Here is a 24720-nt window from a genome sequence, read left to right as displayed (position 1 = left end):
GAGCTGGTTGTGTGTGGCATAACAGACTTTGTTAAGAGCTTAACTGGACATAGAAAGCTCTGACTTCATGATCAGTAGGCTTGGGGGTGTGGCACACCAGCCCCAGCACCCTCTGTATCACCAGATGCACGTGATGTGGGTGAGGAGGACATGGGGAGCTTCAGCCCAAACTAAGCCAGTGTGTCTGCATGGTGGAGGGTGGTCGAAGTGCCAGGCAGCCTAGGCACAACACTGCTTTGGGGATGCAGAGTGAATCTGTCCATCCCACTGCTGGCATGCTCCAAACCAGCTTGGGTCTTCTGTGTGGCTCTGGGTGCAGCCACCCCGTGAAGAGTGAAGGCCTTGGGGAAACCCTGCAGCTAAAATTTTGTTTGTCTGATTTGTTTTTTTTTCATTTGGATTGTACTCGACTTGTATGTGCAGCTTGGCTGAGAAAGCCTGGCTGTGCCAATAACTCAGCTGCATGCCTAATCCAGATCAGGGATTTTTGTTGCTGTGCCTTGATTCCTTTGCTTTTTTAGCTTATCCAGTTGTAACAGCCTCAGGGCCTGAAGGCAAGAAGTGCAAGGTGAAAAGGAGGTGATCCTGGTAGCCAGGTGTAGCTAGGAGCCAGAACGCATCAGCTCTCCTTAGCCCTGCCTCCAAGTTCACGGTGAGACTTCATCTCTCCGTACTGCTGTTCTCTCCCCAAGTCCCAGGGTGTGCTTCATTCACACCCATGGAGGGCTGAGGGGTTGTGTCTGGCCTCTTCTGAAGTGCAGCCTCATTCCTTGTGATGGTTTAACCCTGGGAGTTAATACCTCCGGGTCACCTTTCCTGGTATAAACCAGCATCACCTGTAACTTTGGTCCCTCTGCTCATGTGTTTGCGCCCCAGCAGTTGTTTGCTCCTCATGAGTTTGAAAGAAGTGCTTGGCGCTTCACACCTTCATCTCAGCTGAATGGGCAAGGTCAGGAAGCCAACAGGGAAATTCTGCCTCAAACTCGTAAAGCAGAGGAACCAGGTAAAATAAACACTTGCCTTCTGAAGTGGTTACTTGGGATTGTACTGACGCAGACTTTCCCAACTGCTCTCTTCTCCATGGAGTTGAACATGGCAGGATCTGCTCAGGTAAGCATCACCCCACCCGGGAGATGTTCTTGTAGGATTTCGCTGTGAGAGAGGAGAAAACTGAAGGGTTTTTTTGTTTATAAGAATCCTGCTTCTAAGCTGTGCCTTTAGGCATATATTCAAATGGCAAGAGCTGTCAGTTTTTCTTCCATCAGAATTTATTCTTCTTGTTCCCTCATTCAGGCGAGGGTATAACTGTGAAAAATGATCGTCTCTAGTGGCAGCTTCACTCTGCAGCTTTTTGCCATTCAGAATTGGCCTTGTTTAGCTCCGCTGCTAAAAAAGAGCATTCAGGCAGTCTTGCTTTGCTTTTGTTATCTCTGTGCGGAGTCAGCACAGCAATGATAAGAGGAGAAAGTAAGCTTTGATTTCTCCTTGCGCATTGTCACCAGACTGGCTATCAGGATTTGCGCATCTTTGTGTTCTTCCCGCTCTTCAAGGCAGGAGAGTAAATCAGAGTCCCCAGGGTAGGTTTCAGCCTGCAGAGATGTTTGTGGTAACCCACAAGCTAAGAGGAACCCTAATTTGACATGCAGGCCCTTCCGTCTTGCCTCTCTGCTGTGCCCATGAGTTGTTTGCGTTGCATCAGAGGAGCGTTTTTCTGAAATCTCTGGCATTTCTGTTGTGTCAGTACTGTTGTGCTGGTATTGGCAGTTTTCATACCCTGCTTTTGCTGCTTCTTGGAGGATTGCACTAATAACCCTGATTTTCTGCAGCATGACACTGCACTGCATCTCCTCCAGCATAGGAGGATTTTAGAGGGTCGTTCACATGGTCTGTGGTCCCAACATCTCCATTCAGAGTCCGTGTGCAGTTTAAGCCTTTAGTCTCCCTGCTGAAACTCTTAAAAAAGAGACCTGAAGTGCACTGGTTTGGTGGCATAAACCTTTCCCTCAGACTCTCTGGGCTGGCTTGTGGACAACAGCTCTCCTCTACTCTTAACCAGCTAGCGCAAGCCTCTTGTTGCAAATCCCAAGTCACCCAGTGTCATATTTGATTGATTGTGGGAAGGGGCGATGCTAGCTTTGAATGAACTGCCAAGTCTTAAAATATTTGGCAGATTTTCTTCCTAATGCTCAAGTCCTGGGGGAAAGTGATCAGGTAAAAACCTCAGCTTTAGAACAAGGAAAAGAGTTTCTGCCTCTAATGGCTGGAAGGGAAGGACAGCCACTCTGGCTGGCTTCACCTAAGGCTTAGAAACTAGGAGGCAAATTAAAACTGTTTCTGATTTTCTTACTTTTCTGCAATGCCTAGCTTTTAAGCTAACCTCGACTGGAGGGGGTGCGGAGGCTGACTCATGGCTTTTGAACACTGGGGTTGGCAGCTCTAGAGAAGAGCTCCCATGTGCTCTTGGTTACGCTGATGTCCATGTGCCTGTGAAATTTGGGTGTGTGCTCTGGTTCGCAGCACTGCTTGTTACCAACATGTGGCTGGATGTAGGTGGCCTGCCCTCATCTGTAATTTGGCTGGTGCTAATACATCAACACTATGCAAATCTGCCTTTAGTTAGCTGTTTCCTTCTCCCAGATGTATGACAGTGTGTGGGGGGTTTAGGCATTCGGATCTGCAAGGGGAGTCGCTGTTGGAGGATTATAATTCGCCCTGGTTTAAATACATGCTCAGAGACAAGGCTTTGTATTGAAAAAGTTGGGGTTTTTCCTTCTGAGTCCATCCAGTCCCCCTCTAGTCTAAAAAAATTGTTTATTATCAAGAATATTGCTGTCCTAGTTGGGATAAAACTGCTGGGTGACTTTTAGATGCATCCCAGTCTTGGCAGTTAATGATGGGCTCAAAGAGTGGATCTGCAGGCTTGATTTAATAGTAGAAGCAGAGGAAAGCTGATGGTGGTGCGTTTTTTTTTTGTCTGCAGTGATCTTTAGCTCAGAAGAGCACATCTCTGCTAATTGACTATTAAATGAGATTGCTTGCTGAGGTGCGCTGTCGTGCCGTTTCAATCCTTTAAGGAATAAATCTCTGATCAGCTGCGCATAGGGCTCTTAAATATAATCTGCCTAATGACTGGAGGGCTTTGACCTTCTAGTATTAAGGCGCCAATGTTTTGGGTTACAAACCAAACCTTTGGGGTGTGGGGCTGAGCAGGGGTGGGTTTTTTCTGAAATGGTAATGTTCCAAACAACAAAGGCTGCCTTTTAATCTCGAAGCGAGACTTGGAAGCAGCACAGTCTAGAGATAAGTCTCTTTTAGCTCAAGATATCTAGGATTGCACGCATGTTACCGCATGCCTGGACCACCGGTTAGACACCTACCTGGCCACAGATCCTTTGTCCCAGTTGCTGTGCATGCAAATAATGTGTGTTTGCGTGTGTTTACCCAGTTTGGAAAAAATCTGAGCCCAGAGGGATTTGAGCTTCCTTTTGTGTTATGAAACAGGCTATGCTGAGAGCCGGCTGAAGCAATGCTTGCTGCCGGCTTTGCAGAGACACTGCAGGCTCCAGGAGGGTTTTGGAGATGATGTGCTCGGTGTTGGAGGAAGGACGGTTAGTCCCGTTGTTTAGCAAGGATTCCCACTGCCATTTTAAAGAGCTCTGCTGACAGACTCCGGAGGGAATCCCAACCCAGGCCTGAAAGATAGCAGCAGCTTGGGGTCAGAGTCAGGAAGGGCTGGGCGAAAGGAGGGACTAGCTGCAAACAGAGGCAGGCTTGCTCTTTCCCTCTTCAAATCCTGCTCTGTTTTGTTGGGCTAGGCCTGCCCCTGGCACCATCCTCCGCAAGCAGGGTTGCAGGGGAGGCATGCTCCTTGTCCTGGGAGGCTCAGGGTGCCCTCCCCAGGGCGTGGGGAGGGCGCAGATTATTTGGATGCTTTCCGGTCCCATTCTCCCCCACCCCAGTTGGTTGATATACATCATCCTAAAGCCTTAATATGTGTGGCAACTGATGCAGCAGGCTAGAAATGGGAAGGGGGACAAGGCTCATGCTTGCTCTGGTGTTTTAGAGTCAATGCTCCAGGAGCAGTTGGTATTTCATTGCTGTTATTAAACCTGGATGTGGGGAGAGGGGGAGAATGTGGCTAACGCAGAACACCTGCCTCTGACAAATGCCCAAGCCACTGGAGACCCCACAGTCATTTTGTAAATCACAAGCAGGTTTTCAGCCTTCCCAGAAATGTGCACTTCTACATGCTAACCATCAAATAGCCTAAATTACTGATCCAGCAGATTAATCTATAAATTGAGGTAGGCTTAGAGTACCCGTTGGAGAAGAGTGTTTAGTAAATGGTATCTAGTTCAGTGCTCTCCATCTCTTGTTCTGACCTGACAAAAAAACGTGGCCTCTTGTTGGTGTTACACTAAAATACATTGTAAGAAGGCCGTTTAAGTGGGGTCTTTCTGACCTGTCACGTAGTGTGTATCTCTAGGAGGGAGGGCTTCTGCGTGCAGCAATGCTGCAAACAAAGTGCGTGGAAGACTGTGGGTAAGTGGCGCCTAGAGCCTCAAAATCCAGCCTGCCTGTTTTCCCTATCTCTTCCTTTCTTGCTCCAGACACTTGTAATCAGAGAATATTGAAGGTTTGTTGTATTGCTTGTAATAAAAGCAAGAATCAGCCATGAGAGCAGTATATTCCTGTTGTAACCTGAAGTGAAAGTAAAGCTGCTCCATGCTGCACGTCCCACTGCGATGAGTCACATTGCCACCTCTTTCTAAGGTGGCATTACAGGATGTCTGTCTGTGGACTTTGTCCTTTTATTTGGGAGGGGAGAGGAGGGGGATGGTTTCCTTTGCAGCAGCACGGGCAAAATAGGCTTTTAATAAAGCTTAAATTCTGCAGCTGCTGGCTAAGTTAAAAAAAGAAGTGCTGGCACTCTGTCCTCCTGGAGATGAGCCTTTTCCAGCTCTCTGCCGTGACCCAGGGATGTGAGCCATCCCTTCTGGTCTTTTTTTCCTTTGTGCCACTTTCTGGGATGAGAATAATGGAAGAGTTTCTTCCCTTGGCAAAGCTTTACCCTGCTTGGGCTTTTCTGCTCACGGAGATGGTTTAGGTTGGTGAATGGAAGGAAGAGTCTCGGAAGGAGAAGTGCTGTAGCAGAGACGTCCTAGAGGGGGCTGTCACTTTTTATTTGGTATAAATTGACTCCTCAAATCTCCAATTATAGTCCCTGAAGAGAAGTAGACATTCAGAAGCCAAGAGATAAGAAAAGGAGGAACAACTTTGTATATGATACCATAAACCTTTCCACCAAGGTGCACATGTGGATCAGCTGAGCGCTGCTAGAGATCTGAGAGCAGGCCCGCTGAAATGCCAGATTACAGTCCAGATACAGACAAGAACACTTTAGCCAAATATTACTGTTATTGAGGCAGATAAGAGGATTTTTTTTGTTCCTGTAGAAAGTTTCCTGTTTCATGCTGGTCTCCTGGGGTGTTCAGTGTGACCTCCTTGCTATTTGCAGAGCCTGGTCCTGGCGATGGAGAGCCCTGCAGCATGGTTTGCAGTCAGGGGGGCTGCTCCAGCATCCTGACAAGCAGAGGCTGGTTTGGGTGGATTTTACTAAAGTGAAATGTTATCCCTGCTTATCCCCACCTCTCTCCTCCCTTCAAATGTATTTTTCTCCCCCTTTGCTAATAGTATCAGAAATAGCGTGGCCAGCAGGACCAGGGAAGTGATCGTCCCCCTGTATTTGGCCCCGGTGAGGTCACACCACAAATACTGTGTTCAGTTTTGGGCCCCTCACTACAAGACAGACGTTGAGGTGCTGGAGCGTGTCCAAAGAAGAGCAATGAAGCTGGTGAAGGGTCTGGAGCACAAGTCGTATGAAGAGTGGCTGAGGGAACTGGGGTGGTTTGGCCTGGAGAAAGGGAGGCTGAGGGGAGACCCTGCAACTCCCTGAAAGGAGGTTGTAGTGATGTGAGGGTCGGTCTCTTCTCCCAAGTAACAAGCGATAGGACAAGAGGAAATGGCCTCAAGTTGCACCAGGGGAGGTTTACATTGGATATTAGGAAAAATTTCTTCACTGAAAGGGTTGTCAAACATTGGAACAGGCTGCCCTGGGAAGTGGTTGAGTTGCCATCCCTGGAGGTATTTGAAAGACGTGTAGATGTGGCACTTAAGGACATGGTTTAGTGGTGGGCTTGGCAGTGCTGGGTTACCGCTTGGACTCCATGATCTTAAAGGTCTTTTCCAACCTAAATGTTTCTATGCATCAGAACTGTTTGCAGGCAAATTCTCCAGTACAAACCACTGGAAACCACCAAATGTTTTGGAGCAGCTTGAGGCATCCAGTTGGACAGGAGAGGACTCTGAATACACGTGTAACTGGGTGCTTAGCAATCATTCAGCACACTGTGGTATGTGTGTCGGTATCCGAGGCAGCTCCCAGGCAGAGCGTGATAGCCTTGACCCTTGATGCATTTGTCACCGATGAAGTCAAAGAAAACGAGGGGTTGTGCTATGGGTGAGGCTCGGTCTCATCTCTCTCTTGCCAAGGAATCTTCTCCAGGAACTGAGAGGAGGCAGAGTGGTGGAGGACCTGTCTCTAGCAGTGTGGGTCGTTGGGTACTGCATGCTGTAGAGGCTTTCACTAGTCCTCATCTGGGACTTTCACCAAGAAACTGGTGCTGGGAATGTGAAGTAAAGAAACAGAGGAACTTTCACTAGGAGATGTGATTTCTAATTAAAAAACAAACAAAACCAGCTAGAGGGGTGACAAGGTTTAGAGGATTGCTCAACAGGTCAGGTCAAAGGGAATTTAGCTGGCCCAGGGCAGATCACAGAAACAGCAGAAAATTGAGCTGGGCAGAGACACAAAAAAGGGGCATAGCCAGGAAAGTCTTGAATTGTCATGGCAAGGTGTAAAGGGCAGGGATTTCATAGGTTTGTAGCTGAAGGTCAGAAGCAGCTGCTCAGTCACCCAATCTGAGCTCCTGCCTTCACTGGGGTTGTGGCGTTTCCCTGAGAGCTCCCTGCGAGCGCTTGTGGTTGAACTGCAGCCTGCATTTTTGAAAGAGGCATCCACTTGCAATGGAAAGACTTACAATTTGGGATCCACCACATCCTTTGGGAAGCTGTTCCCATGGTTAATGCGTTTACCGCGTAACTGTTACAGTTCCCTGAAGGAGTTTGAATCCTCGGCTGGCAGCCTGCCTGCCTTGCTCAGCGCTGCTGCATAGCTCTGTGCCTCCTGAGACAAAAGTCTTGTTACAAAGGGACTAAATGACCTGCCCGGGGTCATGCAGGCTGTCTGGGAGAGCTGGGGACCTGAACCTGCTCCCTCCAACCAAGAGTATGGGAGTGAGTTTTGTGAAGCATTTGTCTGTTCATTCATCAGGAGCCCGCTGATCTTGTCTCCTCTCTGGATGATGTATGCCTTGCTGTTTTGCCCTCAGCAGCTGGTAGGTCACGCAGGATTTGAGAAACGGCTCTGGCATGGTACCAAGCAGAGGCTGTGGGACGCTCACCAGTGAATTCCAGAGATGATGTGTCATGAAAACCCCAGCCCTGCCACCCCCCTCTGCATGGGGCTGCTGGAGGTAGTGGGAGCCCTGCCGGGTTGCGGTCCCCACATTCAGTGAGAGCTTCGGCTTCCCGAGCAGCTTTTGATAGGTGGACTTTAGCTGCAGAATCTGTTTGGGAGCCTCCGGCTTTCTGTGGGCGGAAGGGAAGCCTTGCTCTTACCCCTCTGCCTGCCTCCAGCTGGAAGGTGACAACTGAGCTTGTGGCGGGGAAAAGTCAGCTGTTTCCATGTTCTTCCTCTGGGGACTTGAGATCTATTTCCAGTGAGGTGGGTCCCTGGGAAGAGGAAGGGCAGCTCTTCTAAGTGGCTGCTGCCAAAGCTGGAAGGCACTTTGAGGTAGTCTTGCCAGCCTCAGGCATTTAAAAAACTTCAGTCAAGCCCTGGAAATAAAACATGGGATAATCTTAGTTTCTCCTCTTACATACATTTTGGGCTCTCTGTGCTGTCCTCTGGGTTTGTTACTGAGCTTTTTTTCTGCAGCCACCAGCCCTAGAAAGTTGTAGTTGAGAAGAAAAGCACATCCTTTCATCAGTTAACTTTTTATTGCTGCTTTCTCGTGGGTTGGACTTCAGGTTTTATATGGTAAACATCTTTAAAGCTTTTAGGGTATTTCCCTCCTTTCCTTACCCCCTGAAAATACCCTCTTTGATCTGGATCGTTTGGCCAGCTCTTAATCTGGGATGGAGCAGTTTCGGGGAAGGGAAGGTAATTGTGATGGATACCCTGGTGATGTTACCCTTCCCAAAAGCAATTAAGTGTGATCAAACCCTCGTTCTTGTTTTATGGCTGCTTGTAGCAGTGCCCAAATGTTTATTGTCCCCCATAGTCCCACATGCTGCCAGGCCAGGTTTTCCACTGGAAGATAACACATTATATTCATGCTATTTATTAACTTGCGTGACACTGCAGAGCAACTGCTCCACTGGGCTCTAGCTTGTTGCTTGTTGTAGTGATGCATTTGTGCTGTGGAGCCCTGACTTCATTTCCTGGGAACTTTCCCCTGCCCTAGGCTGCGGAGCTTTGCAAACGTTTGCCAGTGGAAGGTGGTGTATTTGTTTTAATCAGAACTATTCTTAAAGCTGTCAGATTAATTGCTGGGGGAGGAGGGGGGTCCCTCCCTACTTCTGTCCTGCCTTTCTCGTCTCGTTTTGATCAAAGCCTGGCATTGATCTGATACAGTGGGAAGCTAATCGGGACTAAGCGCTGGGGCTGTCAACAAATCACAAGGACAGAGCCAGGGACTCTGCCTTGCTGGGAGGGCGCACCGGGGGTAGTTTCTCAAGGCCGGGGTGGTTGGGGTGTTAGATCCTCCTTGCGTGGCACCCTGCACTGTAAAGAGCAACCTGGGAGTCACACCAGCTGCTCTGCCATCCGCACTCATTCACTTCAAAATCCCTTTAGCGCTGGAACAATTCCATTAGCAGTACTTCTTAGGCGTGATTTGGAGCGGTTTCTCTGCTGATTAAAACCGAGTCCGCGCACCAGTCTGGAGGGCTCGTCATAACCAAGACATTCCCCGCGTACCTCGGGGCTGCTCGCAGCTGAAATCCTGAACAAAAGATCTGCTGTTAGACAAAGGAGGAAGGAGTGAGCCTCTGAAGAGAGGAAGAATTTCGCCTCTGTTTGGCAGCAATTTTTTTCTGACTATTCTTTTTTTAAGGATTGGTCACCAATTAATCCGTGTCATTTTGCAGACAAAGCTGTCAACGTTTTTAAGGTTGCACGGTGAAATAACTTTAGTGCTGTTGGTTCTAGCAGCTCTGAATGTTCTCAAACAAATGCCTTTTAAGATAAAAATGGTCTGTGCTTGGTCCCAGCCCAGAGTTGTTGTCGTTATTGTTTTATTTGAAATGTCCCAACTGAACCCAGTGAAGTCAGTGAGAGCTGCAAGTGTTTGAAAGTCAAGTCACACTTATTTCCATGGCTAAATATGGGCGTAATACAGGGTGTTACTCTCCAATGCTCCAGCATGAGACCCAGGATGTAGCCCAGCAAGCACGCTGTATGCCACAGCTACTGAGTGCAGTAGCTTCTGGCAGCTTTCAGGTCACCAACCTGTTAGACATGGGTACCAAAACCATCATGCCTTCTCACTTTTATTTTTTGCTCTTGCCTGCTGTTGGGGTGTGAGATGCTTCACAGCCATGTGGGAGTGTAAGCTCGCTGGCAACGTGTGTGTGTGTGTGTGCATTTTTGCTGATTTCTGTGCGTTGGATCTGAAATGAGAATAGTAGCAGCAGGGCACCTTCCCACCCACATGCACATACACAGTGTGGACAGTTACAGCTTTATAAAAGGCATTTCTTGCCACTTCTCAGTGATAGCACTGAGACACCAAATTAAATGTAGCTCATCACCTTGGAGTGGGGTAGGTGTACTGGTTCTCTGCTGGTGTAGCAAAATTCATCTGAAACTGGCACATTTATTATCCCAAAACATTTACAGAACTTAAGATCAATGTAAAATATATATGAAGAGCATGCGTGATGTTTTTCGATAAAAATAAATGCAAGCAGTGCTTTGCATTTTCAAATTAGTTCATGTGGGAACAGTTTGGGGAGTTCTGGTGGATGTACATGGTCCTTCAGTGGCAGGAGCAGGTCTGGTTTGTATTGCATGGGTGCCCTGGGCAGAGGAGAGCTCACGTGAGGAGCCGCTGCAGCTTCCAGCTGGGAAGGGGCAACTCTGTCAGCATCTGGCCGCAGCTGCGGTGCTGTGCTGAGTTAACAGGGGCGTAGCTCTGGCTGCAGACCAAGCCCCGAGTTACAGGTCCTCACCCATCAGCTGAGCATCAGACAGGGCTAGTTAGTGCTGGGTTGGAATTGTTAACGTCTTCATAGTATCAAAAGTAATTTGAATGCTACAGCTCTTTCAATTAAGCTCCTGTTGAGCTCCATACGCAGATATTGTAACGTAATTGGCTGGCCCGCTGCAAATGCATTAGGAGAGTCTGCTACTGAAACAGCCTCCGTCTGTGCTCGGGGCTGGAGAGGAGCCAGAGCGAGCCGTGGTCTCCGCACAATGTCATACTGATTAGGAGGGTGCGAGATTTTGGTTTTGCTGAAATAGTTCTGCTAGTACAGCCCGGAGGGCAGCTGCAGTTATACTGGTACAGAGGGGCCTTATGCCACTCTGAATTGTCCCTGGCTCTGGGGGCAGGCAGCAGTGCTGCTGGGAGTACCTTCATCCTGCAGTAACAGCCCGTGCGTGGCGTGCGCTGCCCAGCTCCACAAGTGCAACTTTATTTTGTTGACAGCCACCCCATAACAACTGTCTTGGAGGCCCAAGGAAAATATTTTGCTTCCTCTGGCTCTTAGGAAGCGGGTTCTCCATGGCAGCAGGCCCCTCACAAAGGGTTCAGTCCTGAGCAGGAAACCCTGGTCCGTTCCCTAATGAGCCCTTCCTGCTGATAAGGGGACCTGCAGGTCAGGGGCTCTGCCTGAGCTAGCCAGCTCCCCGAGAATTGATGTGCTTCTTGATGAGCATGTCCTCCAGAGTCTGTAAAATGAGACTCCAGCCCGTGCTTCTCAACCAGGCCCTTCAGGGAGGTGGGTGCAGACCTAGATGTTATGGGACCTGCTTGAGGAGAGGCCAGCTCCAACAGAGCTGCCGACCTGTGTTACTGCTGCAGCTCTCTGCCACTCCTGAGCAGAAGCATCCCATCTCTCCCCTGCTCAGCAAATTTGCCTCTTGGTGTATGTGGAGTCTGGTTTTATTCCTGGAATAACCACATTTGTGTCTGCAGTATTACTGTGTTTACACCTGGGTTGTTCCCCAGTTTGGGGAGTGGACTGGAGAACAAGGTGGTACCACATCTATGCTGTCCTGTTTTGGAGCAAGGCAGCCCTTAGGTCTGTTTTTCCAGCCCTGTGCTTTGGAAAGGCCTATCCAGCACAATTCATGACATGGAGATGAGCATGAAGTATTTGTATATCTTGGAGGGTACACCAGAAGAGAAGTCACTAACTGGGATCTCCGCTGGCACCCCGTGGCGTGATGCTCTGCGAGCCCCTTCACCACCTGCCGTGTCAGTTTTGCTGTTCGTAAGCTGGAACCGTGACACTTATTTCCCTCCCGAAGGTGAGGTGCGCTCTGCCAGAGCGAAGCAGCATTGCACAACTTGTAAAAGTCACACAGAAACTCACTGTGCTGGATTAATAACAAATCCAGCAATAAAACAGTAGCTGGAATACCAGAGCGTTGCCCTTTGGCGGGCCGTTGCTCGCTGCCGCTGGGAGGTGGGAGTGACATGTTTTTTCCCCTGTGACAAATCTCTGTTCCCCCACTGACTATATTTAGACACAAATACATCCAGAATCAACTGTGCCCATGGCCAGCTCTGCCACTGCCTGCAGCAACCCTCACCAAGGCAGCATCACGCATGCATTCAGTCTGTCACATCTGCCCTTGCCTTTCCACGCTGACAGAAACCGCGTCACCTCAGCCAGACTTCAATTGCTGGCCTGTCGGGGTGTAGCAGTCTGTCTGTCCTTGTCTGGCAGTGCCTTTTACTTCCATCTTAGGCTTTTTTCTGTGTAGACCCTGGCTGCAGGCAGGTGTGTGGGAAGGAGAACTATCACTCTCGCTTCTTGAGAGGTTACACCTTCTCTTCCGTACGTGTCTGACACATTGCTTATTTTAACAATAGTTCTGCTTTGTGCTGTGATCCTGGATTACCTCCTCAGCTCAGCAGAGTCGGTGTCAAAGACTTCCTACAAGTGGAAAGAAGCTGTGAGCATCAGTGTTCATGTAGGGATCTTTGCTGTGAGGCTGTCCTGAAGTCTTGGGGTGTATGGGGTAACATCAGAAACCAGAGAGGACCTGGGGCTCAGTTTTGCTTTTCAGATTTTGCTAGCTTGCATTGCAACAGCAGTGATGGCAAAGCAACTTGGGGTTAACTTAGGTTGGCAAGCCTGAACAAAGCCCAAGAAGAGTTAACTCATGCTGTCAGCTCAAGTTAAAACCCACATTTCCTTGCCATTGTTTTAAGTACTTCAGGCTGGCCCTACTGCAGTCAGACCAGCCACCTTCTGCAGGGTAATTGTACTTGGGAGTGTTTTCACCAGGAGCTGCCAATTGCTCCTGTCAGCAAAGCCCTCCATGCAGCAGAAATAAATTTGCCTCGGTCAATCCTGTCTTGGCAGGATTGCAGGCAGGGCAATTATATTTTGCCAGTGTACTTGCATCTCTTGCTACCTTTGGATGTAGCTGCCTGCTCTGTCGTGCCCCATGGCACCACCGAGTGGGTTTTGCCCCACTTGCAGCTGCTTTTCTACAGCAGACTGGTGCATGTCGCTCTTCAGAGTGCAAGAAGCTTTATGATCCTCACTACAAAGATACGGGTTTGTAACCCTGCTTCAAAAATCACTGCTACTCCTAGAGCATTTCAGGCAGGTTCTTTGGCTCAGTTTATGTGTGCTTTAGGGTGTAAATGCTGAGTATCTGCTACCAGCTCAGCAAGCGGAGCCATGGACAGGTGCCACTGGGTTGGCAGCGAGCTCCTCGGACTGCGCTGCCCTGGCCAGGCAGTGGGAATCAGGGGCTCCTCTCCCTGCCAGCCTGCCCCACGTTCACTCGGTCCTGGGCACTGCCCTCCAAACAGGATCACCACCACCCTGCCAGCCCTCCAGCAGCATCCACCTTGCCTTTTATCTTCATTTCCTCCTCACTTGCTTTTTTTCCACCTGGGACTTAAATGTTTGTTTGTTTGGCATGGGGGAGGCTTTCTTGTTTGCTTTTTTTAAATACCTGTTATGACAGGCAGGGCTAAGAACAAGCTGGGCTGCTCTCTGCATCCATACCCGTGCCTGTTTGGGAAATGATGCCAAGTGGGGGGAAAAAAAAAAAGACAGTAGGGTTTTGCCTGAGAGATGTTTCTGTCCTTGGCCAGTTATGTGGAGTGAGGGATGGGAAGAGCTGGCTGGTTTTAGTGTCTGAAGAGGCAGACCTGTTTTATCATTCTGGGGAAGGTTCCTACAAGCTGGCAATACTGGGCACCATCGTTCTGCTGCTGCCTGCTCCTGCCAGCCAGACCACCCTGACCTTGAGGAGCAGATGGCACCGCGCTTCCCTTCCTGCCATGTGCCCCTCTTCCTCCCCACCAGCGTTTTTGCTCCTCAGTTGAGGAAGATGGTCTGGAGAAGCTGGGAGTGAACAGCAGAGCTCGCACACGGACCACCAGCCAGGTCTCGGCATACATGTGTCTCACACACTCACGCGTGTTGTTGTTTGAAGGGAGGACAGCAGGGCGGGTGATCCGTGGTGTGCTGGGCAGGAATCTTCCACTTTATTAAAATGAAAGTATGTACTGGCTGCATCAGTTGCCCAGCTGTGGTTAGTTTGTATGAGAACCATTTCCTGCCGTTAAGGAAACTATTCAGCTTTACAGCAGTTCGTGGCAGGAATAGATATTACTATTTACAAAACCTTGTGCTCTTTTTGCTGAACGGTGGAGTTTCTCACCTGCGTCTCTGCCATCGAGGCGCTTGGGGTGACAGGAGCGGAGCTGCCGCTGCTGTGCTGCGAGTAAATACCACGGGCTCCAGTGGGGAAGGGAGGTGGGCAGGAGGGGGGCTGCAGGAGAGCCAGGGCTTGATGATGAACATGGTACTTCCAGGGCTCCTTGGCCCTAGATGCCACCTTTCTGCATTCGGTGACATTTACTTACCAGCATCCTATTCTGATAGTGGGATCTGACGTGCTGCTCTCCGTCGCAGGGAGCCAGCAGGGAAGCAGTTTGTGTTATAGCTTATGTCTGAGTTGGGTTCTTCTACGTGAAGATTCACAAAGCCGTTCAGCCGTGCTGGAAAAGGCCTGTGAGTGGATGCCTCCTGCTTGTCCTCTTGTGCCAGACAGAAGTGCCCTCACCCATTGCAATGGTCTCATCGTCTAACGCACAACAAAAACTCTCTCTCCTAGTTCTGAGCCTTCCTTGAAAGTGGATTTTTTAGTTTGTAGGTGTAACCTGCCTTTTTTAATGGTAAATGGTAAAGGTGATTTCTTTGATAATCTGTGTACAAATGCCGGGGCAGGAGATACAGGGTTTTCCTGGCCTCACAAGATTTCCTTCTGATGAAATCATGTCATCTCTGTGAGTCCAGATTTATTTCTGAAAAAAAAAAAAAGATTGCTCTGTAGTGCCTCAAGGAGAGTCACCAGATGTTTTGGATGTGTGCTGGAAGGTGATAGAGTGCCCAGCACCAAATAGTCTCTGCTCTGGGAGGTACAGAAGCCTGCGATGAGGCCAGAGGAGAAGACCCACTCAGTTATCTTGTCTCCTCCACCACGTAGCTGCAGGGTGTGCAGGATGCCTTGGTGGAATCAGCATCATCTAAAAAAATGTGCTTCTTGGCCTAAGTCTTGCAGCAGCCACTTTGTCACAAGATCCTCATAGACAAAATAGGTTATTAGCCACTCCGTTTAACAGGGGCTCAGAGGGCTGGATTTCATTAAGGGAGGGAAAACAAGCATCTCACTCGTGATTTGTGTACTTCAGTAACTGTCCTCTTAAGTGCATTTGCTCACACTATTTCCCCAAAACATGGCATAACAAGAAGGGGGGTGGGGGAGTGTTGGGGTGTTAGCTAAGCATTAGTAACATCTTATTTTGTGTTCAGTGTTTGCTTCTTACAAATCGAGCCCTTAAAAGTATTGGTGAGAAACAGAAGTAGGACCTTCCTGCTATAGAAGTTTTTGTTCACCACAACAAGGAGGATGATACGTGGCGGATGGAGAAGTAGCAGAGGGTTTGTGGTCCCCGAGGGTGGAGGTCGGGCTGGAGCTGGGGACGCTGCTGGCTCCTTGATCAACACACGAGCAGGTGTCCTTTGGGCACCCTTCATTCACTGGAGTTGGACAGCAGTCTGACCCGCCTGGTCCCTGCCTGCTTCTGGCCATCGGCTTGATCTTGTTTGGCCAGCTGGTGCTGGTTCAGCTGCTAAATAGTCTCTGTAGGTATTTCACAAAGACGGGAGGTACTTTCCTCAGCGTTACTCTTCAACAGCTGCGGTATGGGTGTTGTGAATAGGAGAGGCTGATTTGTGAAGACATCTGAGATCCACAGTGTCACGGGAAACGTGAGGGCAAACAGGAGGAACAGCACAGAAGGACCAGTGCAAACCTCCGCCTTTGGGTAGCAGTAATCATCTGTACCAGTTGAGGAAGGAAATAACTTGCTCGGCAGCAGCGGAGCAGACAAAAATCTCAGTGAATCACAGGCTCAACATGAGTCAACGCTGTCACACGGTTGTGAAAAAGGCACACGTCATAGGATGCCGGGTAAGGAGTTGCATGCTTTGCAAAGCATCTGAAGTATTCCTCCTGCTCCCGGCGCCGGTAAAGCTGTGGCTGGAGCCCTTTCTTTCCCATTTTGGATGCTGCATTTCGAGGAAGTTGTGGGCCAATAGCAGAGAGTCCAGGGAGAGCAGCAAGAGCAGTCAGAGGGCTGGCAACCATGAAGAATGAGAAAAGCTTGAAAGGACCTGGGATTGTTTAGTCTAGGAAAGAGCAAGCTGAGCAGGGGTGGATATGGAAAGCTTTCAAAGACATAAAAGGCTGCAGCAAAAAGTGAGAGAATGATCTGTTCTTAGTAGCTACTAGGAATAAGATAACAAGTCATGGGCTGAGCAAGGAAATTTAGTCATTGGGAAAAACTTATATAAGTGAAAGGCTGATGAAGCCCTGAAACCTCTGCTGCGTGTGGGATTGGTGTCAGGAGCCTTCAGAGCACCCATCTCTGGGTGGGTGGGAGAGGAACTCATCTTGCTTTGGCTGGCAGGGTGCACTGCGAGACCTTTGTAGCCCTGTTTTCCTATTGCTTGAAGATTATTTTATAAAGCTTGTGATGAAGTTTGCCTCTTTGGAGGTAGGCATGCATTTCCTGGACGTTGCCAACCTTTGTGTTACAAGACAGCGGGGATTACATGTGACAGTGCAACTTTATCGTTGGTATAGCAGCAGTTCTCCAAGGTCCTGGTCAGGCTGCAGGCTCGCACGGAGATGGGAGGAAGCCTCGTTGTTACGGACAGGAATACAGAGCCTGTTTGCCTGTGGTAGGGCAGTAAGGGAACCCTTGGCTTGCTGTTTGTCCCTGCATCTGACCGTGCCGGGTGATACACAGGCACGGTCCTTGTCCTGAAGACACTAGACGGGTGCAGGGGATTCCCCTCCCAAGGCAGAGCTTTCTAGCACGCTTATTTGCTGGTTATTGGGCTGATTTGGGCCATGCTTTTTAATCGTGAAAAGTAAGGACATGTCTTTGTGTCCTAAATAGGCGATTGTCCTGATTCTCATCCCCGGGATCCATTATGTCTTAGCAAATTACTTTCTCTCTTTTAAATGCCTTAGTGATTAAAGATGCCACAGCAGATACCCTTAATGAGTACAAAAAGGGTAATAATTCCTCTTGTTGGCACTGAATGCAATTAATCAGGCCCCTTTACTTGCTTTTTAAACAGATGAGGCATTTAAGGCCAAGCAAGTTTTTAATTGGACTTTAATGTCTCTCATTTACTTCATTTTGGCACAGGCATAGGAATTCCCACCCCCAGGTTTGCTGTTGGATTTATTCAGGGTGATGAAAGGCTCAGCGCAGAGTGAAGACTCAGCAGCAGACTCAAACATGTCCTTCAGCCCATGCCTGGCCCTGTCTCATTGCCTGGCCCAGGCTTGGTCCCGCTTCAAACAGCACAGAATTGTCCGGGCAGGAGCAGAGCCAGGTCATCCAGCCCAGGGCCTGCCTCCAGCATGGGGCTGACACTGGATATTAGCAGTATTTTTGGAGTAGTCATCAACACGAGGGCGCAGCATCGCCTGCCCTGTTTCATTAGGTTCCCTTGCCTTGAAGGGACCATTGACTTGCAAGTGTGGCTATCTGGAAGCCCTTGATGGAGGTCCGTGTTCGTAACCTAGACTCTGTAGCCTCAAACTTCAGCTGACTTGTATCTTTTAAGGGATATTCCTGAGATCCATGGCCAAGAGGAGATACAGAGGCCTTGAGCACTGATACAGATGGATGTGTGTGTGTAGACGACGTTAATTTATGCCAGGAATTACCATGGGAGAAAAGATGTGTGACGAGCAACCTTCGTCTAGCCTGCAGCCCCAGCTCCCTGCTGGGAAGCCAGCACTGCCTCTGCTCCCACCACTGGCCACCAACCATCTTGCCTTTAGTTCCCTTCCCTCGTGTAGATCCTCCACTGTGGTTTGGGGACATGGGAGCATATCCCAGTCTGTGTTTGTGCAGGGATGCATGTGGCAACCCAGCCTGGCTGATTGGTCCCTGTCCTGACTCAGCTCTTCCCCACCGGCAGCTGACAGACTGAGGTTCAGCCGAAAAGGCACCAGGCTTGGCATGTGTGAGCCTGCCTCTGAGCCTGCTTGTCACTCTGCGGGGCAGGCATTCCTCTAACACCCGGCAGAGATCCTGAAATGGCTTCAAATGGGTTTTCCAGGTGCATGCTGTGTCTTTTGCAGTTAGGGCTGTCTGTAGCACAGCTGGACAGTGGCTGTAGGCTCCCACCCGCAGAAGAGTTGGCAGATGCAGGTGACCTGTGAGTGCCCTTAGGCAGGTGAGATGACTCTTACACCATCAGGGTTCTTTGCCCCATAAACCATTTGGGTGACATCTAGGTACATGGGACAACACCCTTCATTTCTACATCCCTGCTTCTCCTCCTTCAAAGGTAGGCAAAATTGTAAGCACAAGTGAGTCTGGAAAGTTAAGTCTATTCAGAGAAATGTGTTACTGAATGCCTTGTGTTAATTTAAACACCTTCTGCCTGCCAGGCTGGGGGGAGAGGAGTGTTGCCAGCTGGAACAGCCATAGCACTTTTCTAGAGCTGTCTCAGAGCATCTTTACTTTAAGTCCCGTGCTAAAACCCAAGGCCTCCCACTGCAGTGTGAGGAACTGCCATGCATGAGCATCAGGCTCTGCTGTCCAGGCAGCTGCTCAGCAAGGAATGCCATGGGGCATGCTTGCCCGATATTTTGTTTGGTTTTGCCTTCTTACCTGTCATATCTCCTCTCCTCCCACTCCCTCGCAACTTGAACACTCATCTGATACTGGGTTTGGTGGTTGTGCAAGGTTTGTGTGTAGTCCTGGATAGCCAGATGTGGGAACCAAATCTCTCCAATTTTATCTTGTGCTGAGAACATCTTTGCACATTTTGCCCCCTTCTCAGAATCACAGAATCATCTCGGTTAGAAAAGACCTTGAGGAACACCTAGTCCAACCATTAACCTAACATTGACAGTTCTCAACTACACCAGATCCCTCAGCGCTGGGTCAACCCGACTCTTCAACCCCTCCAGGGATGGGGACTCCCCCCCTGCCCTGGGCAGCCCATTCCAACGCCCAACAACCCCTTCTGCAAAGAAATCCTTCCTAAGAGCCAGTCTGACCCTGCCCTGGCGCAGCTTGAGGCCATTCCCTCTTGTCCTGGTGCTTGTTCCTCGGGTCCAGAGACTCATCCCCCCTCTCTGCACCCTCCTTTCAGGGAGTTGTAGAGGGCGATGAGGTCTCCCCTCAGCCTCCTCTTCTCCAGACTAAACCCCCCCAGTTCCCTCAGCCGCTCCCCATCAGACCTGTGCTCCAGACCCTGCACCAGCTCCGTTGCCTGCACCACTTTCCTGCTACCTGCAGATAAGGATAGTTGGGGCCATCATGTCTTGAAAAGTAAGAGAGAGTCAGAGGCTGAGCGAGGATCGAGGTTTTATTGTATGATTGTGATGTGAAGAGCTGTAGACGTCTTGATGAGACATTCAGGGATAGAGGTGAATAAAAGAGCATCTAGCTTACTCTGTGTCCCCGCAGAGTGGAAAGTGCTGGCTGTCAGCATGTGCTCCAGTGGTGGCCTGAAAGAAATGAGGGCCGGGTCCTAGGACATTGCTGCTCTCTGGATGGGCAGTATGAGGAGGGGCAGGCAGCTTTGTCTGGTGGCTATGGAGCCTGCCAAAATGCCCTTAATCTAAGGTTTGTAGCCTAAATATATCAATGTCAGGAAGCTGCAACCCCAAGTGACTATGGCCAGCCATTCTTGCATTGCGAATCTTCTGGCTGAGCCCTACAAAGATGTCATTTTCTTTGATTTAATTCCATATAAACTGTGGAATTATTTTCCTTTAGAGGCTTGCAAATTATGGCAGCATAAACCATGCTAATGATGCGATAAGTACAGCTTTGGATACGTTCCCAACAACAGCTACCCCTGGGCAGGGCTTTGCTTGGCGAGTACTGATGGAGCGCAGTCTGCCACGCTTACCTGGCTGCCTTCCTTGGGCCCCCCCTTCCCCAAATTCCTCCATCTCTCAGGAACGAGAATCATTTCCTCTCCGGCTTCTTGCAGAGGCAAAGGCCCTGCAGACCTGAAGTTATCTCTGGAATGTGTGTAAACACAGAGTTCAATGGGATGCTGTTTGCCCCCCTCTCCCGGGGGGGGTTTAAGAAGGGTTAATACGAGTTTGTTTTACGGGTTCCTAGCCCTGAGAATTGTCTTCCTCGGAGGGTGACCCGGCTGACCCAAGTCCCTGTGTGTGCATTTCCCAGAATAAAGGGGAGATTCGGGGGCCCCACCACGCAGGTGGGATTTTGGTCCTTTAAGAACAAGGAGATGAAAGACCAAGGTGGTCTTCCTGCTACACAGGGACCTGGGAGGTGGTGTGGGATCACAGTGCACGTGCACTGGGACTCAGCGTGTGGCGTGATGGTGGAACAAACGGGATTTAAGCAATCCTTGGGCAGAAACAGGTTTGCAATCAGGAGAAGGGTGGGGGTTACAAGCAGTTCTGGTGCACCCCTCTTCAAAGAGTGTTGAAACGTAAGCAGGGGGACAAAACCTTAGAAAAGATGTAGGGGCTGGGATAAAATGCATTTCAATGAGAGGCGTAAAGACCTCCATCTGTTTGTCAAAACAAAATATTCTGATGTAAGTTTGTTATGGTATACTAGTACATTACCAATGAGACCCGCCTGGGCACCAAAGGACTCTTGGATAAGATAAGCAGCAGCAATCAGAACCTAAAGCTAGTCAAAATCAAGTTGAAAACAGGCGTGTTGATACCAATTAAATGGTTAATTCCTAGATGTGTTGTCAGCGCTGGTGACGCACTGAGGCTGGATCCCTTCCAGAAAACAACACTTTAAACCGAAGACAAAGAACCGGGCTTAGCACGGAGGTGATCAGTGGAACAGCTTGGCCTGGTATATACAAGGGGTCAAGCTAGATGATTTAATGATCTCTTTTGGCCTGAAAGCTTTCTGTTCTCTTAAGAAGATAAATGAAAAAGCCCTTTCACAAAAAGTGAGCACTTGAGATATGTGTGTAATGAACTCTGCTGCTTCCAGGGGAACAGCAGAGCAGGATCTGCAGGAAGCGTGACCTTGCCGCCCGCGGGCTGCCTGAAGTTGGTGGCCATCTGTTTAGTGGCGGAGGCTCACCACCATCAAGGCCACCACTCTCACGCATGACGTTTCTCAGCTTTATTTTTAATTGCTAACTGATGCTGTCTCCCTGCATTTAAGTAACATTTGCTCCCTTATCTCTGTCAGGGTGAAGAGGCCAAGCGGTATGAGCAGCCTCCTGGGGAAGATTGGCTCCAAAAAGCAGAAGATGAGCACACTGGAGAAATCTAAACTGGACTGGGAGAACTTCAAGGAGGAGGAGGGAATTGTGGAGGAGCTGGCGATCCATAACCGAGGGAAAGACGGGTAAGGGGGACTTTACCTAATAGCAGTCCAGCATTTCCCACCACTTCCTATACATGTAGGAACCCCATGGCTTGCTGCAGAGAGCGTTCAGCAAACCCATGGGATTTCTGAAAGATTTATTCCAGGGATACGTAAAGCCAGTAGCTGCTCTAGGTATCACAGGGAGACAGGTAAGTCTGCAAGCACCTACTGCTCTCTGCTGAGAACGTTGTGAGTTCTTCAAGTCCAGCTAGAGTCTGGCTGTGCTTTATCTTCTCTCCTGCTGGTGCTAGTGGCACAGATACAGGGTGAACCAGTCTAATGCAGAACTCCCATGAGGAAACACAATTGCCTTTGACCTGTTTTTTTGTTGGTTTTTTTTTTTTTTAAGTCTCAAATTGGGAGGTACGTTTTTTGTTCTGTTCTTCAAATGACATATTCCAGCTGCGTCTGTCCTCCCTCCTCCTGTGTAAAGATGTATGCAAACCCAGAACAGCTGGCAAGGTGCGTTAAAGATTATGGCAGCACTGGGTGTTGATTGTGTGCATCAAGCAATGTTCACTCCAATGAAGTTAATGGAAGTATCGTAAAAGTAAATGGCGATGCTGTAAATAAAACAGAAAGTTAATAACATGCACTGCAGGGAAGGATAATAAGATCAGAAGCGGCATTTCCACTACAAGTGCTTCACTAAGCTCTGGGAAAACGTAACCAGCTTACTGGACAGCTCATAAAATGTATTTTTATTGTAAGCTGTTCTTCTACTCTGCAGGAAAAACTCAGAGCTTCTGCATTCCAACAGATTGGATTTTGTATTTCAAATAGATATTTTACAACTGCTGGGTTTTTTCAGTTTGGCCTTGCACCCTTCCACAACACCCCTTCTCCATCAGATCTGCTCTGATCTGTCTCTGGACACTTGCCCTTGAACAAGTAGAGCGATTCAGTAGGAGTGCCACAGGGGGACAGGGCATTCCTCGGAGATCCCTGAGATCCCGGGAGGTGAGTGATTTACCTCACGTATAGGTGTGGCAGAGCACGTGTGCACCAGGTCACTGCTGATGCCATCTGTGGCGTGGTGGATGTCACGGTCAGAGCCCTGTACATGAGGCCGTCCAGTGAAATGCCCGTGCCACGAGTCTGGAGGCACAGCCAGGCCGTGTACTGAGATGGAGGAGGAGGAGGAGGAGGGTGAGCTTCTCCCATGAAGCCCCATTAGGAGCTGCAGGCTGCTTTGGGAGAACACACCTCCAGGGGAGGGTCCTGTTTCTGTCTGTGGCACCTGGCTGGCTTGTCCCGACAGGGTGTGGAGTGAGAATTTGCCCTACGCAGATGTCCTGAGTGGCTGCCAAGTGTGATAACAGCTTTGGGCTTTCACTGCTCTGGACTGGGCTGACGGTGGTAGTACCACCATTAAAAACCAGACCATCTCCTGACGGTTGCTGGGACACACTGTTTCTTTCCTCAGTCGGTGGAATCAGCCTGAATTGGGGTCCATCACTCTCAACTGGACTGTATACACCCCAAACAGGCCAGGCTGCCCTGCGTGAGCGTTCTGTGGCATCTCTTGCTTGTTCAAACCCAGTATGCCGACCTTTCTTGGCCAGTGCTGTTTTCTTTCCCACCCCATACAAGCGGGACAGCTCGCCCTTCACGCCTGGCAAACCTTTCCAGAGACGCTGACGTAATGGCCCTTGAAGGCTGAAGAAGGGATCAGCACACTGAAAAGATGAGCAAAGCAGAGCAGCAATTTTAAGAGCATCTGTAAGCTTGAACAGCTTTTGGTTTTGCTGCCTGTCACATCCCAGGCTAGAAAATCTACTGGGCTACTGGCAAGCAGTTTTTGTCATTATACAAATGAGAAATGTGATGCCGTGATAACTTTAGACACTCCTTACAAATCTGTTTGTGCTAGTCAGGCATGTAATGTGAGGGGATCAACCGAGTATCTGCTCACTGAGAATTACTTCCACCTTCAAGGTAAAGGGAGAAGGGAGGAGCGCTGATGGATGCGCAGCCCACTGCATTTCTGCTCACAGGTCACCTGTAAACACCCGTGGGGTGAAGCGTGCCACAGTGGGACAGGGCAGCCAGCCTGTCTGGGGGCAGATCACGCAGACACAGCTGCTGCTGGCTTCACGTTGTTTTGCAGGAGCCTATTGTCCCTTCCGCAGCCGCCTCTTCTCCTTTAATAATGTAGGCTCTGCTCACCCTTCAGTGGGCAATCATTTACACATCTCTATAAAAATTGTAATGAGCCGTTGTTAACCCTTCGACCCAGGCAGGAGGGAGCGAGGCGCTGCCTTTATCCTGGTGCCGACGTGCGTTAGAAACCTCTGGTCACCACGTTATCCTGCTTTGTAATTGTAAATGTCTGCCTGACGAGGAAAGCCACAACCCGCTCCTGGAGGGGCCTGCCCGGTGCCACGCGTGCCTGCACACTGCGGCGATGGTCCATGCGTGTCTCGAGCAAGGCGGGAGGCACTTTTTTTTTTGCTCAGAAGGGAAGGCAGGCTGAATTTCTTTTTTGTAGTAACCTTGCAAAAGTTGCTGTTCACAGCCCAGAGCTCCTCGTGCCTTGGACCTCCCCGGCCCTTCTCCAGCAGCGACACGTGCTCGGCCAGCGCACCGGCAGCCAGCTGAGCACAGGTTATCGGCCAGCCACAGCCTGTCCCTGGGATTCCCGAGGCAGAGGGGACGCGTGCTGCCCCGTGGCTATGTCCACCCTTGCCTCTGATTTTCCTCCCTTACTATCACCATCCCCAGGCAGCGATTTGCATTCCCCCAGCAGCAGGATCCAGGCTTGTGCAGCCTGGTTGTGTCAGATCCTGAGGGCCTGTCCTGGATTTGACAGGGGGAGCTGAAGTAAGGAGCAGAGAGAGCTATCCCCTTTGCTGTTGATCTCTCTGATGGGCTTTATAAATGGAAATGTGTAGCGGCCTCTTAATTGGGCCACCTTTGTAGGGCAGGCCCAGTGGGGGAGCAGCCCCGCTCTGGGTTTGGGGTCAGCCCCGTGCGCTCGTGCACTGGGTGACTGATGGTGACTGCCCGGGGACAGGCAGCACCAATGAAACCCTCCCCAGAGCAGTTTGCAGCTGCCCTTGTTAGCAGAGACAGCCTCTTCTCCCAACAAATTCACCTTCCTGTGCTGTGGATCACAGCTGCCCTGTTTCCAGGCAGGCTGATAACTTAGCAGAGGGTATTGATTCAGGTAGCAAAGGTTATTTGGACAAGCACCGGACGGGTGTTTGTGCCTTGCTCGTGCACTTTGCACTGCCGTTTGGCAGCACCTTGCTGTCGGCTGCACGGAGCCAGGCTGGGAACTGGAGACAGAGCCGCAGCTCCAGCGCAGGCTTCGGGGTGCAGGGGGGCTTGTGCCGACCCTGCAGACATGCTGCTTCCCTGCTTGTGTCTGTCAGCACCTCCAGCCTCGGTGTGCGTGCAGTACAGGCCGGCC

At 49.9% G+C, this 24720-nt stretch overlaps 1 protein-coding gene across 1 annotated transcript in view; it reads left to right on the top strand.

The window, feature by feature from the left end:
• CFDP1 (craniofacial development protein 1) overlaps positions 1-24720 on the top strand; it is a 67431-nt gene that overhangs the window by 39917 nt on the left and 2794 nt on the right. Inside the window, exon 6 of the mRNA XM_074881591.1 lies at positions 21126-21284. Coding sequence (XP_074737692.1) covers positions 21126-21284 — 159 coding nt within the window. The remainder of the gene's footprint in view (positions 1-21125; positions 21285-24720) is intronic.

Source organism: Strix uralensis, chromosome 12, assembly GCF_047716275.1.
Source record: "Strix uralensis isolate ZFMK-TIS-50842 chromosome 12, bStrUra1, whole genome shotgun sequence".
Taxonomy (NCBI): domain Eukaryota; kingdom Metazoa; phylum Chordata; class Aves; order Strigiformes; family Strigidae; genus Strix; species Strix uralensis.
Note: the sequence above shows the minus strand (reverse complement) of the source record. Positions and strands in the feature narration are given on the sequence as shown.